Consider the following 19117-nt stretch of genomic DNA (forward strand, 5'->3'; position numbering starts at 1 on the left):
ATAGACCCTTGCTCGGTATACTGGGAAGAAACACGGACAAGAGAAAACACGAGGGATTAATGCAAAGCGCACACGAGACGGAAAGAGAAGGCTGTACGTGTACGGAATGTGAAATGCAAGACTACGTAAGTATATATATATATATATATATATATATATATATATATATATATATATATATATATATATATATATATATAGGTGCCTTTAATTCCAACATGTTTACAAAACAGCCGTAACAGCAGCAGAACCCAGTCGCAGCCGAATATAACGCTATGAATATCTCGGATACTTCCCATACATGGAGGTTCGGCTAATGTTTGTTTTTTTTCAGTTCGTTAGCATTAGGTGTGTCAAAGAGGGAAACAGTGTGTGTGTGTGTGTGTGTGTGCGTGCGTGCGTGCGTGAAGAGGCGAACATTACTTGCAAAAAAAAATGAAAATTCATAATCAACTAATTAACAAAAATTCGCCACACAAGTATTTAGCTGATTACTTTATGGCACAAATGCAGTTTACAAATCCTATCGGGTGAGACTGTGAGGCATAACCACTTGAAAAAAACCACGTGGACGGCACTATATATTTGCGAGATATGCGCCGTCAAACTTGCCGTAAAAATGCGCTATCGTTCAACTTGTTTTCGTGACAAAACGTTGTTTTATGCGTTGAAGCACAGAAGTAAATGCAGCACCAGTGCATTTCTACGCAAAGTTGGGGAATTAACATCTCGAAACTGGTGTCATTCCGAGAATTAGTTCCAAGTGGATCCGCCTTGCGAGCTCACCGGCTAGATTTTGTAAGTTAAAACTTAAGTTAAAAACTTCATTGGTTAAAACTTAATTAAGTTAAAGTCTTTATGGCCGGCGCGTCGCATCAAAGAGTCGCCTGGATGTGATGCGGCGTATGCAGTCGACATGCAGTGCGCATCTGGCACGCGTCGCGACTGTTGCTATAATTCGATGGGATCACATGATTTCGCCGGTGGCATGCTGCGCCGCTTCACAATGATCCTTTCCACAGTGTTGCTGCGATTATTGCTGTTAGTAAGTCACCCTCGCACACAGTATAGCTGCGACAGGCACGCGAGAGACGATGCGCCCGTTCATGGATGCATGGAGCCTGAGACACCACGGTGGCTGAGTGTTGCGAAGCGCAAAGAGCACGGGTATATACGCACATGTCATCACCTATCTTGGACAGGCATGTATGCATTGAAATTGCAAGGAATATTTGGTGCCCGTGAAACCGCTTGATAGCATACATATGACTTCACGAGGCATTGTCGTGTTATCATTATCGAAGCGGGAATACTCCCGCTGTATATTGCATTTCGGCAAATATTGCCCAAAATAACACATCAGCAGTTCGCATGCTTTAAACTCTGCAACTGCAAGGTTTAAACTTGTATACAGTCAGAGCGAGCGCTATAGAGTGAGTTAGAATTGTTGCTGCTTAATGGATTGTCATCTCTAAAGACCGAGTCGCACGAATACAGCCCTGCCTTGCACACGGAGGAAGAGACGGAGGAAGCGTAACAACACTGAATCCAGCCCAGTCGGCGCAACACGTGATCCCGTCCCGGTAAGCGCCCGCTCTTGCAGAAAGGCCAGATATAAAGGACAGCAACGTGCATGCGGCTACCGCGTTCGCACGCTGTGACGAAGCCGATTTATGCGCAGCAATAAAGGACGGAAGCTGCGCAAGCACATCGGGAGAAATTGTGCGCAGAGCGGTTGGGAAGAAATCACTCCGACGAGCACGCGTCAGTTAAAGCCTACGGGGAGTGAAGGATATCGGGCCGAATGCTAACGGGCAAGGAGGAAAATCTTTTGCTTCCTCCACAAGTATACCTCCATGCAGCCCAGCGCAGAGTCACGTGCTGGGCCGACTTTTTGAGAGAGAGAGAGGGTGACCTCATGGGGCTGGCTGCATGACGTAATACTCCCTCCTAATTTATTTTCTTCCTGCATAACCTCGAGTTTCGAACCTAAGAAAAGGGCATCGTTAGTTCGCGAGAATATAGACACTGGATATTTCCTCGAACCCGCGGTCCCTTGTCGGCTGCAATCGTTCTAATGCGAACAGCGGAGCGTGTTGTTTTTGTGCGACATAATGAAAATCCAAAGAGCATGGAGCTGTACGACGAACTCGAGCGTGTCACGAACGACGCTCGTGGCACATCGTACGAAAAGTAATACCACGGTCGTTGAAAAGTATTGAAGGACTCTGGTAATACCAACGTCTCCCAGATGAAAGGAAATGAGAAATAGATAGGTGCCATTGAAAGAAGAGCTGTCGTGATGTTTCCCGTTTTATAAATGAAAGCAAAAGGCGGTTAGAAGCTGGCTCTTAAGCGCACGGTAAACTAGAACGATTCAGAAGTGCTGAGCCACACTTAAAGAAGTGCACATTTTTCTCGCAGTTGAACAGTCGAGAAAAAGAGCACTGCGCCAGCCGGTGATTATGCAAAGGTTCGGTATCGACCAATTATCTCGGCACAGACGCGTCAGCGGAGCTCTTTCGAGCCAACTGAGAACCTTCGAGCAAAACGAAACCAATTGCGTCCCGCGAAATTCGCGCCACAGCCCGCCTCGGGATCGCGCTCGCGGGATGACGCCAGGCTCGGCCGGTGGCGCCATCTGCGCGCGGAGCCTCGAGGCGGCGGCGCCCAAGTGCCTACCTGAGGGTGCCGGCGTGCTGCGGCGGCGGCTCGGCGTCGCGGCGAGTGCGCGCGGCCGGGCGCCGCAGCGGCAGCACGTGGCGCGCACGTGGCGCCCGCGGGCTGCCATTGGGCCGCGCCGCAGTCCCGCCCCCCGGCGGCCACCCGACGCGGGGGCGGGGCGCTCCCGTCACCTGTTGGCGGGACGCCCGTCTCCCCCCCCGGTCGCGGAGGTCTCCAGAGGGGGCAGTCCTATGGGAGGCGCCTGTTACGGGCCGCGTGTGTGCTCACAAAAGCGGACCCCCGGAGGTTTGGCGGAGTCAAATCGGCCGGTCCCGGCGCGCTGTCAGGCGGCGCGCTCCCCCGGGCCATGGCGGCGCGTGGCAGCTGAAGGCACGTTTATGTTCGGCCTACAGGACGCCGCGGGCCTGAGGGGCCCCATGGCCGGCCTCAAGGAAGAGCCGCTGGCGCCCCTGCGCGCCGCCGGCTGGATGCAGCCGGCCATGCTCGACCAGACCAGGTGAGGACGACTGTGCCAACACGGATGACAACAAGTGTAACACGTCTCGCGCAGTGTGTGCAACGGTATATATATATATATATATATATATATATATATATATATATATATATAAATATATATATATATATATATATATATATATATATATATATATATATATATATGAACTGCTATTGTTATCACTCTCGACTGTGCGCAGCCTGGAAATAAGCAACGTTCGTTCACGAGCTAGCATCGCACGCAGAGAATCCGAAACAGTTCAGGAGCCTCGCCAATACCATGATTGCAGTTCGCCTGTAGCGGAACCATGCAGCAGAACGAAAGGACATCGCCAGGATACGCGGCCTTGTTAGATTACGCCCGTTAAATCACGCCAAATTTGTTGTAAATATTTAATGACAACACGAGCAAGACTACGTTAGTTCATAGAGGCTATAAGGCTACCAACTCATTCCACGTTAGAGAAGCTACTTGGATGTTGCTTTGTAAAGGCATATTAAGGATGCCTTATTTATTGCCTCCCCATTTCCGGCACTTCTTTTTTTTTTCCTTAAATGCTCATCCAACTGCATTCCAGCTAGTTAACTGCGTTAGTGGTGGATGGAGACGTTGGAATCAATCAGCATTCGACCCTCCACCGCTCATTCGATTACGCGCGTTTTATTTATCCACCCTGTGGCACTCCATGCACTCCAGTCAGATGCAACCTGGGCATGCGCAGTGTTCATTAGCAGAGCTGGCACCTTATACACATTCATGGGGTAACTGTGAGCGTCAACGCTGTTCCAGAGCGTTCTTGTGTTTGAAACCAAGGCCTCGCATATTACAATTAGTCAAGGGTAAAAATGGACGCCGATCAAAAAATAATAAACAAAGGAGACCCTTCAGCTGCAAGAGCGAGTAACGGCACGAGAACCGAAACGTCTTACATATGTTTGTTTTCGTTTGCAGTTGCCGTCGCCCCCCCCCTCCCCCCCCCCCCCACCTTTTTTTTCCTCTCTGACTATGATATCCCCAACCAGACGAGCTTTCGCCAAACCATTGACTGCGTTAATAAGAAATGCTTGCATTTTTGCGTTGTGCAGAAAATTGGCAATATTGGCAATTGGCAATATAAATAACTGCCATGTATTGCTCTGTAGTTGACTATATAAGCGTTATAGCCCGATGGCCACCTGCTACTTTCGCGTATACCAACGCTAATCCCCGCGCGTAAGCCTGAGGAGTGTCGCAGATAATCCGCTGTTCATAGGGTGATGAATGTATGCGCAGCCGCCAAATGTTTCTCACGACCAAAAGTAAAAATGTCAGGCGCCATCGTGTGTGATATATGCCACGATCCCATTCGCGCTTAGCGCTCAACTGCCCATCACGCGATCAGGTGAGTGCGCATATGTCGACATGCACTCTGCGTCAGCGAAGGCCGATTCGCGAGCACGTGGGCACCGTGTGCAAGCAGGGCCGCAGCCGGCGGTCGAGGCAGCGCGGGAACTCGCTTGCTCACTTTCCTTCTCTCTGTGTGTGTTTTGTTTATTTAATTTTACTTACTTAAAATTTTCATTTTGTTCGTGCGCGACTTCTTCGTGGCACAGTCTGGGAAAGCCCATTTATCACACGCTTGTGCTCATGCCTATTGAAAAGTGACAATGAGCATTGCAACACGAGAAACAGAGCAGACCCTTCGAATTACGATGGTGTTTTCGCTCAGAACGGCGATTTATCTTGATTTAGGACGGCGAAATCAGACACACGGACATCATCGTATTTTTATGCGACCAATGCATGCCGTGCCATGGCTACGTGTTATGCAAATGTTGTATACATTTTCGAATTGCTGCAAAGACCCACAGGTCTTGCTGCGGACGTGAATATCATCGTGATGCCCACTCGGTTTCATCCGCGAGTCGTGCCAGAGACCTCGTGGATATGAATCTACACCGCCCTTTAGAAACTGATTTTCTTTTCATGAGGGTGGTCGGGATATTGTCACAAAGCATGGAAATCCTTGGGATGCCGACACGGCCATGTTATGCGATGATGCTTTTCGTTAGCCTTTCTTCTTGTTATATATATATATATATATATATATATATATATATATATATATATAGTGTACAGTGAAGTAGCCGTGCGTATATATATACCTCCGCAGTCTCGCTACTCTCAGCAACTTGCTGGGAAGGGGCACAAGAAAGGAACAGAATTGATGGAAAACAATCCTTAAGGCCCACGTGCTAAAAATCTGTACAAAGAGAGAGAAAGTCCTTGATTACGTACAGCGGTCTCGTATACACTGCCTCTTTCTGTCGTTCGTATTTAATGCACTTCTCTGGAGCGCTAAAACGGCTCGTATTTAACTGCAGAGAAGCTTTTATATACATATATAGCTATTGTACAGTGTATATACCGTGTGAGCGGAAACGGATTTAAGAAAAATGGTGTTCAACCCACGTGTACACCGATGCTTTGCTCGCTTCTTTCAACAGGGCGGAATGGTCGAGTATCCGTCGCAGCGCGTTCGCTAATTATCTAAGATTGGTTAATTGAGTTCTCGTTTACTGGTTTTAAGGCCAACGTTGCAATCCTATAGCATAGGAGAAGGACGTCCCAGGAAGTATATAAATAGAGGCAATATATGCGCAGCTTTAAAAACGCCGCCCCGTTCGCTTCATTTGGTTGGCACTCATCTGGGCGCTCCTTCTTCTCGTCCACTCGTTGTCGTGAACAAAGCGTTCGCCGATGTCGAAGCTGGGCGAGCTTGACGCGCCGCTGACGTCATTCTCGACGCTCGCACCACATCGCCCCGCGTTCCGATAATGACGCTCGGCGAGGCGTAATCTTCGCGAGATCAGATGTGATAATCAACCGCGCTGCAGGTTTGGTATGAAAAGGTGTCGCAAATAAGTACGCTCACAGGGCGAAGATATATCTATATTGGAAACGAAGAATGCATAAACCGACCGTCAATAGCTTCCTCAGATCAGAAGTTTTTCGTATATGTGTCTAACGCGGTATGTTCAATGCCGAAGCATGGAAAATACTATTTTGTGACGGATATTCTTTTTTTTGTTTCTCCGCTCATTCCGCCTTAGATATAATGACACGTTTACCTAGGCCAACAATTTATTTGTAGCACGCGTTCAGGTTAAACCAGTTGCGAGTCTGCGCATGTGTTATGTGTTTTGTCCCCCGGGTTTCGTCGCACAGTAACAACATGAATTCGTACAAGCTCGCCCGGCTTTCAATCCTCCCAACCTCTTCTTCTGCAATAATTAACTTTTTCTGCGTTCTGAAGAAACTCCGCGAAACGTGAAAAAAAGAAAGGACGCCCGTGATCTGCCAGCTTGCGCGCCGCGATTGCAGCGCTCTCAAACGTACCGCGTGTAAAACGAGCAGCGCTGCTTATGGCTATCACGGAGCGCCGCGACGGAAGCTCGACGGTGGCGTTAATCGCGCCACCGAATCGCTGCCCTGTCGCTCAGCGAGTGGTAGCGCAGCTGCAGGCTAATACGTTCGAGAGCACTGCGATCGCGGTGCGTCAACGATGATCATGTCACTGGTTTCGCTTTCTGTTTATTTTCATATTTATATACGGCGCACGATTACGTAACAGCTAGAAAGTTCGAAGCTACCGAATTAGATGTTTTCTAAAGCTCTCTGCAATTTTCCTATTGGAAGTTTTGCCCTGAAGCTGGTACTTGCGAAGTTGGTTAAATGACCTTGAGTAATTGTGCAATTATAAGCAGAATACAAAAGATAATGTGAGTGACTTGCTAGCTCTACAGAATGACCAACAACATGCATTTGTTCGTAGCCTCCTAGACTGCTTCAAATATTTGTAAACCTTGGCTAAAGTGAGCTGGGACATCTCTCTATCTATGTGTGTGTGTGTGTGTTCAATAGCTGACAGCAGCGCCGTGCCGAGCTACCGGCAGATAACGGCCGGGCCGTTCCACGATAGGTGCACCGTTGGGAATGGATACGTTGGCTTCGCACTTACAGCAGTACTCTGGCAAAAAAAAAAATGGGCAAGAATATATATATATATATATATATATATATATATATATATCATAAGAAGCCAACAAACACTGACACCAAGGACCACATAGGGGAACTTACTTGTGCTTACTAAATGAAATTGAAGAAACGATCAATTAATGGAAATTAAAGTAGATGAAAAAAGAACTTGCCGCAGGTGGGAACCGAACCCGAAACCTTCGCATTTCGCGTGCGATGCTCTACCAATCGAGCTACCGCGGCGCCGTTTCCCCATCCACTTTCTTGGGTATTTATGTGCCCTAGTAGAACCCTGGGAGTGTTATCCAGCGCCACCACTCACAGACCTTGGCGGCGGACGTGGAACGTCCTTTTTGCCGCAGGCGTCAAGAGAACGTGATCTTTTTGGGTGAAGGCAGCTGGTCAATAAACCCACATATGCTACCTGAAGGCAACAATGTTGCCGGATTCGAGACCCTCGTTATGTAATAAACGAGAAGGAAGGGGGTTTAACCGAGGGTCCCTATTTTTATTAGTCATATCATAAGAATCCAACAAACATTGACACCAAGGAGAACATAGGGGAAATTACTTGTGCTTAATAAATGAAATAAAGGAACGATAAATTAACGGAAATGAAAGTGGATGAAAAAACAACTTGCCACAGGTGGGAACCGAACCCACAACCTCCGCATTTCGCGTGCGATGCTCTACCAATTACCAATTGAACTACCGCGGCACCGTTTCCCCATCCACTTTCTGGGTATTTATGGGTCCTATATATAGTAGAACCCTGGGAGTGTTATCCAGCGCCACCACTCACAGACCTTGGCGGCGGATATATATATATATATATATATATATATATATATATATATATATATATATATATATATATATATATATATATATATATATATATATATATATATATATATATATATATATAATATTATGTGTCCGCAGGGGGCGTACAAACCGACATCTTCGCATTACGCTTGCGATGCTCTACCAATTCAGCTACCACGGCGACGTTTTCCCAGCCCGTCGCTGGGGTACTTGTGTTGTGCTGCTAGAACTAACCCTGGGAGCGTTAGCCAGCGCCACCACTCACAAACCTTGGGGGCGCATGTGGAACATCCTTTGCACGTAATGCGATGACGCGGGTTCTTATCCTATCTGCGGCAAGTTGTTTTTTCATCCACTATCATTTCCACTAATTTATCATTTCTGTAATTCAATTAGTTAGTACGAGTAATTTTCCATACGTTGTCCTTGGTGTCTTTGTTGGCTTCTTATGATTAATAAAATTCGGGCCCTTCGGTTCCGTTTCTTCTCGTTCATATATATATATATATATATATATATATATATATATATATATATATATATATATATATATATATATATATATACACACGCACATGTGTGTGTTTGAAAAAAGGACGGTGTCAAAGAAAAATGGGAGGCTTCAATTTATCAGCTTCAGTAGAGTCCCTGAAGTATATAGGGACTGGAGCGCCCGTGAGTGCGACTTTGCTGAATAATTAGTGGCCGCTGAAACATGACGCCTCATGAAGTGAGTGTGGCCTGGCTATAAGAACGCCGTTGCTGCAAAGTCGACCTGCATAAAACCAGCCTAGAAAAAATGATCGTTTCGTATTAAAGTAATCGCTAGGCATAACTTGGTTGCAATCGAACAAGAGTTACTGGAGATAAAAAAACAATATATAAGTTATCTCTCCATGCTTTTTGCCTATTAGGTATTTACATTCACGTGTCTCGGCTGAGCTTTTCCATATGTGTACAGGCGTGGAATATCAGTCTGCGCGGGCTAACGTTTTTTGCACACCTTTAATAATAATAATAATAATAATAATAATAATAATAATAATAATAATAATAATAATAATAATAATAATTATTATTATTATTATTATTATTATTCAAAGTTCAATGGAGAGTCATAATTACTTCGTTATATCCATTATTGCCCTTTACGGCAATATATTTCCAATGGAGTGCACAACAAATAAACCCGCATAGAAGAAGACGGCTTTGCGGAAGCGCTACGCGGTGGCGTATGCGATGAAACTTTAATGAAACAGCAACAAGGGGTCACGTGGCACATAATATGGCGCGCCGACTGCGCAGCCGATCCGCGGCTCGACTCTACCGTGCGGGTGAGCAAGGCCCACGAACCTCGCCACACCCGCCTGGCTTGGCCGACTCGTTTGGCCTCCGAGATTGCACTGGCGCCGCCGACGCGATCTCAGAGGCCACGCCCACCAGCCCGCGCAGTGAGAGAGAGGGAAGATAGACGCGCTGGCCTCTCGCACCACCGTCGCATTTCTCTTTCTCCGCCGAGAGAGTGGCAAGCGCGATGGCAATAATGAGCCGCTGCTTTGGCATGGGCACTGGTGAGAAGCACCAGCGTTGCTCGACGGCGTATTCAACGCCGGTACGTCGGAATTTTTCACTTCTGCATCGAATGTGGGTCCAATCCCGCGGAAAGCTATATATTCGACTTGTAACAATCTGGTAGTTTTTGGTTTCCGAGACAAATCTAGTTCGTTTTATCCATTGGCAGGACAATATTACTTCGTTACAAGAGATTTGAACTACACGGATGGCACTTATTATATCCCGTGTCGTCGTAACGAGGTTCGACTGTACATGGATTTGGACGGCCGCGGTTAGTTGGTTTCGTTCATTTGCGTGCTATGCTTTGCCTTTATTATTATTATTTTTTGTATGCCTATAACGCACGGTCAGTCTGAGAGCGCGGTACGTAGAAGAACCGTGAGCGTTATTGCGGGTACGGTCGCTCCTCATCAGCCGTCGTCGCTGCGTCGCGGAACCCGAGCGTCATTTATTGCAACCGTCGATGCGTGTGCGATACACGTTTGTGCCTCTCGGTTTTGTGCGCGCACTTGCGGAAGCGTAAAAGTGCACCAAAAAGGTCGAAGCCACAGTGCGTTTCTTTTATCTCTGTTCCTTCTTCTTTATTGCTCCCCAGATCCGCGAGTGAAGCCGAATGGCCCGGCGTCGCAGTCTTTCAAAAGAGCTTGAGCGCGCACTTAGGTGCACGTCAAAGTCGAAGCCAATGCTTCCCGCCCGGCGTCCCTCGTGTAGCATCCTTCGTAGCCAGCGTCGAGACGCTAGACGACACAATCTAGTCTTCACTCTTCCATTCGCGCACATTCGGGATCTTGATATGCGCATAGTCAAAGTACGCACTTTTGACCAGGTCGTTTTGTTATCCGCGATATAAGAAACACCAGCGACAACTGAATGGATATGACGAGCATTCGATTTTAAACGGTGCGTTGGTCACAGGGCTACGAAGCAGCCATGTCTCTCTTGAAGATGTTTCTGCTGAGCGTCTATTTTTGACTCATAAAACAAGTGGTTTGTGCTATATAGAAGTATCGAATCTTAAAAGCCTTTCATTGGTGTTAAAAAAGGGTTTTTGTTTTAACGGTGTATTTACGCTCTACACGCCACAAATCCTTCAGTCGTATTTAACTGTATTGCCCACGGCTTCATTCAGACTCCGTATTTAAAACTCATTGCCTCCGACGTGGTCCTCATTTACATCTCATTGGACAGTGCGACATGCTGCACAAGGTATGCAAGGCGATCACTGCGCTATTTCCACCACACACTCAGTGGTAGATTTTGCCCCGTTACACAGTGTTCTCAGCATCCTGATTTGGCTTCGAATAGTATAAGGCACTGCCCTTAGAAATGTTCTCAAACCCTTCTCTTTTGATTTCACTCTTTGCTGTTTGATGTGCTGAGGTCCCGTCGGTCGTGCTTACCCAATATTGCGCGGATCCTCTATGCACTCTCCGCAAGTCGCCTGCTTCTGTGTACCTCGTCTGCTGCAGGCGTCTGACATTAGGCCTTTTTTTTCCGCCCTCTGCAACTCTATGCAACACAATAGGTTCAAGTGCTTGCAAACTTATCTAAAACCACTCCATCACTTTCTGCCGAAAGTACATTGCGGATTTCACTTCGGCCGCTTTGGTGTCGGTTGTGAATGTAGTCTGAGGTGATAAGCTTCCACCTTTTACACAGCTCGTAAAACAAACGTGCACTTGGCGCGTTAAGTGATTTCTTCAACGCGATTGCCCCCGCTTCGGTGCGGACGTCGTGCGAGCGGAAGAGCAATGCCTCTGACGGAACGTGGCCGCTTAGCCCAACTGCGCATGCAAATCAGTGAAGCGGCTTAATATCACCGCGAGAAGCGGATCTCTGCCGCCGCCGTTGGGACGATCGAACGATTATTCCGGCCGGTTCTTTGTATATCGAACAAGCATTAGAGGACCTTACATCCTGCTATATATACTGCGCAAAATAAAAAAAGAATAAAAGAAAAGCGCTTAGTGCACTAAAGCCGAATAAATCTGCTTAATGCGTGGCGTGCATCTAACTAATGCGGACAGAGGTATATATCCCTGTATGCACTTTTCGTTGGCGCCTTGCGCTGACGTCGTCGCTTTATTGTAGTCATCCCAACCGAATATTCAGTCTCTGGCTGCTTATTGGAAGCAAGCACGTATGCCACAAAAAGGCGCTTCAACTCCTGCGCGGCACTATGGCGACCCGAATTGTGCAAAGTGGGAAACTTGCCCCGAAATTCTCGGTAAACCATGGATACAACAAGTGGTGGGAGCTTTGCCATAAAAGAAAAAAAAATAAAGGTCCTTAACAATGGTACCCCTGTAGCTATTGTGAACAACTGAAGAGAGAATTGGATGCGGCGCGTGATGCTTTTAAAGTACAAGGACCATATGGCAACTAAACAGTAGGAAATAATGTGAACGAAAGTGGCAGTGAGAAACTTGCCTGCAATGCAGAGCCCGCTCCACACACGCGGGGTATCGGTCGCGGTGGAACCACACGCGTGATTTGCATGCTGCGCGCGGGGTCGGTCATGCGTGCCGCCGCTGAGCAGCCGAGAGTTGGAAAGCGTAGGGCGCTGTGCCCCGTACGCGTGCCCTCTGCTCTGGCGCTGGGACACGAACTTCTCACGAGCAACGTACCAGTTATTCCGGGAGTGAACTCTTTCAAATAAGTCCTTCGCCACGCAGACTGCTGCTCCGTGCGTGTAATTCCTTTGCAGGTATTGGCCCCCGACGGGGTCTAACATATAACATCAGATACGCATGCGATAACGATGGCTTCAGTTGTACTGTCAACTGAAATGGGAGCAGTGTGATTCAAACGCGACCGCGAAAACCTTAGCATAGTCTGATCGACGGATCCATATAGAATTGTAATTAAAAAATCATATACACAACGATTTCGATAAGATTATGCTACCGAAATGCGCGTTTTTCAAACTTGTACGACGATATCGTTTAAGGCAGTATGCACTACGCGCGCCTATCGTGTGACGCTGTTCAATCACTTCTGGCTGTCGAACACCTGGGCAGGTTGAGCGCGCCAGCGTGTGACGGCTACAGCTCGAGCAACGGGAAACCTCGCGCCGGCAATCGGGTTGAAACCCAGCTGTACTTGCCCCCCACTTTGCACGTGATCTAATTGACGCGGCTCAATAGTGATTCAAGCGCGCCGGCGGCTTCCCCCGATCCGCCACGCTCGTCTACAGACGTGAGCCGAGTACGCGATCGGAGGCGCCGTCACGACCTGCGCGCCTGCGTACTTTTTTTCTGTTCCGCGATTGAGCATACAATCAAGTTATGTGTTCAGTACATCTGTTGGAATCATCCTTTTCAGTGCAAGCGCAATTTTAACTGCATACGTATGCTACATCAATTATGCACCACACGTTTGCTTGCGTGCCCCATGTGACGTACTCGAAATTATTTAGCTTAAAATTATTTATTGGGCAACGCAACTACATTTATGATCACCACCACTGGGATGCCGCCTGGTCGATCTGTTGCGTTAGACAGATCGAGCAGATGGCAATAAAAAAAAAAAGAAGAAAAGAGGCAGTACTTTTTTTTTTTTTTACGACGGCTTTCCAAGTGTGCGAGCAGCGGAGGCGCATCATTCGCGAGGCGCCCACTGCAGCCGGGCTCTAGACACGCTGCGCCATCTGGTGGCGCCGCAGCGAAGCAAGCACTGCCCGAGTTGGCGTTCACCTAAGGGCGGCCCATATTCGCGGGAATGGCCCGCATTATTAGACTGTACTACCTGCGGGATCGGCCAACATTTTTGGTCAGATAGTTAGATAGATGGCCGCGAAAAATAAAACTACTCTGACAATGCCAGGAATGCCAATTCGCATGTAAAAAAAAAATTGCAGAAAACGTGGACGATGATTGCAAATATAAGCGAATAGACAAACGCTTCCAGTGAGCGCCTTGTTAAAAAGGCTTTTCTCGTAACACTTACAAACGTCCACCTATACTCCTATAAAGAAGTGCGTGATTGGTGTGAAGCTCCGTTTTCCCGCAGCGCCATCATTGTAGGACCACGGCCATGCATCTCGTGGCAGCGTTTTCAAATGTCACGCGCCAGTTTCTCGCTGTCTTCCCTCGTGAGAGCTTTGAGACGCTGCACCGCGTTCGGGGTCGACCGACCAATACGGTGAGGTTCTAGCAAAGAAAGCTGGTCTGATGAGCCGAAGAAAGCCATATCGGGGAGACGACAGGTTTCCATTTAAAGGATTGGCAAACACGCACGTAATGACGCTTCATAACGATGCATTAATTGTCTTGGCAGGTGCCTGGAACAGGTTCAATAAAGAAGACTGCAGTCACTTTCACTATGGAGAATGGGCGATTGTATAGGTTGGGCGGGAAGTTGATAACCGCCCATCCGGTTATCATACATTATGAGGGCAACAATCAAAAAGCAGGAATAAGCGGTTCAATCAATAAGTAGCAATCTGTTGTAGCACCGTGGAACCGCACTGCCATCTGTCAGTTCTTTTTTTATTAGTTGACTCTTTCGTCAGTTATTCACTTTAGAAGAGACTGGCTGATAAAATGTTCATGCCGATTTTTTATATTGTATTTTGATCTGCAAGAAATCGACTCCTGCCGGTATGTAATCGCGAAGTGCACAACGAGTGGCGCTTAGAAACATCTTTCAACGGGGAACTGATGCTTTATCAGCCGAATTATATATAAAAAAACTCTATACGCTTCGTAACTCCATAAGCTATTAATCCCGTATGCAACTATGGTTTCTTATATGGGGAGATCATTCTTATGTTTTCCGTAATTTTTATGAATTGCCTGTGGCAGATACCATAATACTTGTCCTTGAGCTGGATTATTCCAAGAGGCGGACATTACCAGAACAAAAAAATAGGATCGAAAAAGATGTTCAACTAATTAACCAAGATCCCCAAATTGTATTCTTAATTAGTGCATTTCGTTAATTATTTGAATATGTGTTTCCATTTCTCGAGCAACTAATGTCCGCCTCTCTTTGAATAATCCAGCTCAAGGAGTAGAAATATGATATATGGCGATTTTTAATATTTTCGGAAAGTTTAAAAATGATCCCCCTGTATAAAAACTAAACAGTAAATGTCCTTATAATTTATATGGGATGCTTGGATGTTGAAGTAACGTCGCGTAGGGGTTTCTTCGATAGGGAACTTTCGCACAGATTTTGTCAAACTTACCTTTAGAAAAATCGCCCATAAAGTACAGCTTATTGAGCCATTGTAAGCTGGCGGACACAACTTCCCAGACTAAATACGCGATGATCGCTTGGCTAGATAACAAATTTTCACCTACTTTTAAGACTTAATGTTATAACTCAATGCGCAAGTTTAGATGTGAAGTTGAAGACTATCATTGTCCGTTGATTATCTTATTTTGCCGTTTAATTGCTGAAAGTGCACGATTGTGCTTGGTGAGATTCATTTATTGGGCAATTGCACCGGGCTACAGACGGCGCGATCCCATGGTAACTGAGGAGGAATGAAACAATTTCGCGACGAAACGTGTTTCGTTGATCCTGTGTCGAGTTCGCGCTGCCTCGGGATCGTGACATTGCGGCGCATTTCGCCCGAATGAATTGCGAGGTGGCGGGTCCCGTGCTTTTGGCGCCAGCATTGTGCGCGGGCGTGCACTCGAGAGTAACGAGCCACGCACAGGGCAGGAGATGAGCTCGGCTCGATTATTGACGACTCTTTCCTGAAACACCGCCGGCGCTGTCGCAGGCGGCTAAACTGGGAGCGACGAAGTGATCGTGTGATCATCATCGAACACCACATTTGTAAGATTCGAATCCGGTTGCACGCCACAGTATTTTGTTGTTGCTGACAACGCTATTAACTAAAGAAGAAAACGCTTCCCGCACCGTTTGAATTTCCGCGGTGAAACGCGCTGTGTACCGGGGCGTCTGGCGAGACAGTGAGGATGCTGGGAAGCGTCGTCTGACCGCGCAAATTCCCTCCTCCTCGCACACTTCTTTTCTCACATATTTCCGTCGTTGAGAGGTATTTCGCGCGTTAGGAGAATAAAATTTCTCATGACGATTATTAATGCGCGGGGAGATGACACTCTGTTATAATGCCTCATTGCAGCACTTGGTGAAACAGCGCGGACAGCCGGTGGCCAGAGAGTCGCAAAGGCATTCGGGACGCCGTTTTCGCCTATACGCGTCATATTAGCCTCCTCGGCGGAGGCAACTTTCATCCTTGTCAGTGTCTTTTTCTTTTTTTAATGTTTCCTCCTGCACTCGCATATGAGTGGAAATAATAAGCCATTTTGGCGGGAAGGGTGTAACCCATCTGTCGGTGCGGCTATCGCCTGCAGCATCGGCCCAGTACGGAAGGGTGGACGCTGAGAATTGGTCCGGGAGAACAGCATAAACTCTCTGTCCTCTCCCGCCTTGCATTCCGTCTCACGACACTGCAAATCATCGAGTGGAACAATCGGGGCCGACTACGCAAACAAAACACTTTTATTTTTCCCTATAGACCCGCCTGGTCTTCTGTCGAAAGACGCTGGAGGAAGCGTGCATGCGCAGCAGATTCTCTCGACCGTCTCGTGCTCCATTCAAGGGAGCTGCGCGCTGCAGCGTTCCTCTGCCTTCGCGTTCAGCTAGCGCCGACAATCGTTTCTGGACGATAACGCTGACTGGACGCTCCGCCAATCGCCAAGTGCTTATAGATCCTGCCATGCAACCGGGTCCGAATCACACATTGATGCACGCCCTCACAATATGCAGGCACGTGCTTTCGGCGGAGTCCACCGTGTAGTGCCTGCTCGATCCATCATGCGCACTCGGCAGACGTGACTGCGGGCGCTTCGTGCACCCAAGGCTGGCCACGCGACCACTCTGTGGCCGAGATGATCCAGGAGCGCGCGTCCTCTGCCGGGTCTCCCGACTGTAGCCGAGCTGCCGAAAATGGCACAGTATGCCTTATAGAACCAACCGCGTTCGGTCCCGCTTTTAGGATAATTTTGTTCTGTACTAATTACGCGGCTAACTAGAGGTGAATGCAACTTTTTATATTTCTGAATTTGAGATGCGACTACCGGTGGGAGTGCATGTATACAATGTCCCATTCAGTCGTTTTCGGCGCGCTATGTCCTGCTTAAGTATTTTTTTCGCGCTGTACTCGTAGTGCGCGAAATACAAAAAAGAGCCCCGCGAATACGCGGCATCCAGCGGCCCGAAAAGTGATTCGGAAAAAAACTATACCCGCCCATTGCCACCCGGTCCAGCGGAGGCCATGCCAGTTCGGGGGGGTCGCCGAATTCTTTCACATCATTTAATTGTTTTCCGCAATATACTGTACTCTGCTCGCTATGTCGAGCCCACGGAATGAATGAAGTTTCACTTCGGGAGGTTACAATAGTAAGTAGGTAGCCAAAAAAGAAACTACAGACAATGTTATTTAATGGCATACTCGTGGCAAAAGTAAAGCGTTTCGAAAGTGTCGGATATCTAAATCAGCAGCACGTTGCACCTAGTGCAATACCGGTTTACTGTTATTTATACCCCAACTGGACATCCTTCTTTGAGATATGTGTCAGTCAATCCAGCATTATGCACCCCGTCAAAGATATACAGTATGTCAGAGACTGAACCAGTAGATAAAGCGAAAGTAATGCACTACGTCATTTTTATTTTGCTATCGCCACAACAGAACGGAAACTGCGGATCCAAATGGAGAGGGGGGGGGGGGTTGGCTGGCAAGGAAGGGCAGGGACGTTAACCAGACACAAGTCCTATTTCTTACCCTGCATTGGGGGAGGGGAGTTGAAAAGAGAGAGAAAGGAGGGAACAGCGAGAGAGACCTTGTCGCGCGCACCTTTGAAGGAGCACACCGAGGCTGTAAAGAGTCGCAGGGACGTGCCGACTTCCAGTGCTGTGCCAACGCCCTCCGAATAATTTCGCGTGTATTCATACGATCTCGTGAGCGACGGTAATTAACTATAATTTTCTATGCCCTAAATGCTCAGATTGCGGCTAGTATTAGCTGTTTTAGCTACTTTCAGCAAGCGGTCGCATATTGCAATGGCGACGTATAAAAACAAATTTCCTGAAATTTATTTATTCTTCATTAAGATCTGACGTCCCAAAGTAAGGTTGCTGGCTTATGTGCGCCTTGAGCTCGTTTTAAATGCAAAAGTTACCGAACTTCTGGAACCACTCGTGCGCACAATTTGTGTGCTCCATGCACACGCTCACCGTGGCTGCGAGAAAACAAACGTGCGCACGAAACAGGCACACGGAAGACAACACACTCGCCAACAAGAGCCCTCATTGTCGACAAGCACTTGGAGCAAAACTTTATTTCATTTGTACGTGCTCATTTGGTTCGCGTACGCCGAATGTAGCGGCTGTCAAAAAAGAAGGCGGCGACTGTTATCCTGCGCCACGTCTGCGGAATCCGGCGAGTGAATTTTTAACGCAGACGGCGCAGTGGTCCGCTTCGGCGACTCAGCGTTGCTGGCTCCTGATCAGCTTTCTCGAGTGGCGCCAGCGCTAACGGTGAACAGCCACACATGAAAACTGCAGGCCCTCCCTTGTCAGGTTGCCTTAGAAACGGCGATGTTTGAAGCGACTCGGAAGTCTAAGAAAGATGAACCGCACTCAGCCAGGAGGTTTATTCTCCACGCATCGGTCACTTTTCGGCAAACAGGCATTTGGCCACGCGAAGGCCCTCGGTCGCACAACTTGCTTCATCCGGTGCCGTCATGCGACGCCCGGGAGTTAGCGGCGCTTCCTTTCAGGACCTCACGGGAAGCGAGCAGGGGCCACTCACGACTTTATCTGGCGTGGGAAGGAAAGGAGGACTGGGCAATCTCGGTTCGGGGGCTTCAGAGACGGAATTGTTTTACGCCTCGCCCTCAAATGTGCCCAGCACGTGTTGTAGGTGTCATTCTCCGGCGAAGTCCTTTATCTGAATACTTCACCGCGTGAACAAAGTCAAGGTGTGTAAGGTCAACTGATGACGGTCATTGAGCAGTCAGTTATACACAGCACCGTCAACGTTTCGGTTGACGACCGTGTCTTTCGGCAAGATGATAGTAGGATAAAAAAAAAATTAAGCTTTTTATTTCTGTTTGCTTGCTGCATCTTCTCTGGTTAATAGGAAATTGTTGAGCTCCAGTTTAAGGTGGGTCCAGATTTTTTAAAATATACGGGAGATCCAACGCCCTTCTTGGAATCAACATTGAGATACGCTTGAAACGTTGATTGAAACGTTTGAATGAAATACTATGCAAAGACACACATGATACGTGATATTTTATTTTCATTTGCTACGCGCAAAGAACTATCCCCGTTCTTGTCCCGCAAATGTGTCATTTAACTGGCAACGCGCACGTGTCCGTGTTCGGACCGCATTTGGCAGCATGTGTGGCGCACGCGTTACCTACGGATTACACCGTCTCCGGGATAGGCCCACTTTTGACGACGCTACCTGCATGACCGGCCCACTTTGCTCGGCAACAAACCGACCCGAAAGACACACCAGAG

At 47.7% G+C, this 19117-nt stretch overlaps 1 protein-coding gene across 1 annotated transcript in view; it reads left to right on the forward strand.

The window, feature by feature from the left end:
• Positions 1–2835: 2835 nt before the first annotated feature.
• Positions 2836–19117, forward strand: part of kn (EBF transcription factor knot) — a 136286-nt gene continuing 120004 nt past the window's right edge. Inside the window, exon 1 of the mRNA XM_075677209.1 lies at positions 2836–3181. Coding sequence (XP_075533324.1) covers positions 2916–3181 — 266 coding nt within the window. The 5' untranslated portion in view covers positions 2836–2915. The remainder of the gene's footprint in view (positions 3182–19117) is intronic.

Source organism: Dermacentor variabilis, unplaced genomic scaffold (assembly GCF_050947875.1).
Source record: "Dermacentor variabilis isolate Ectoservices unplaced genomic scaffold, ASM5094787v1 scaffold_12, whole genome shotgun sequence".
Classification (NCBI taxonomy): Eukaryota; Metazoa; Arthropoda; class Arachnida; order Ixodida; family Ixodidae; genus Dermacentor; species Dermacentor variabilis.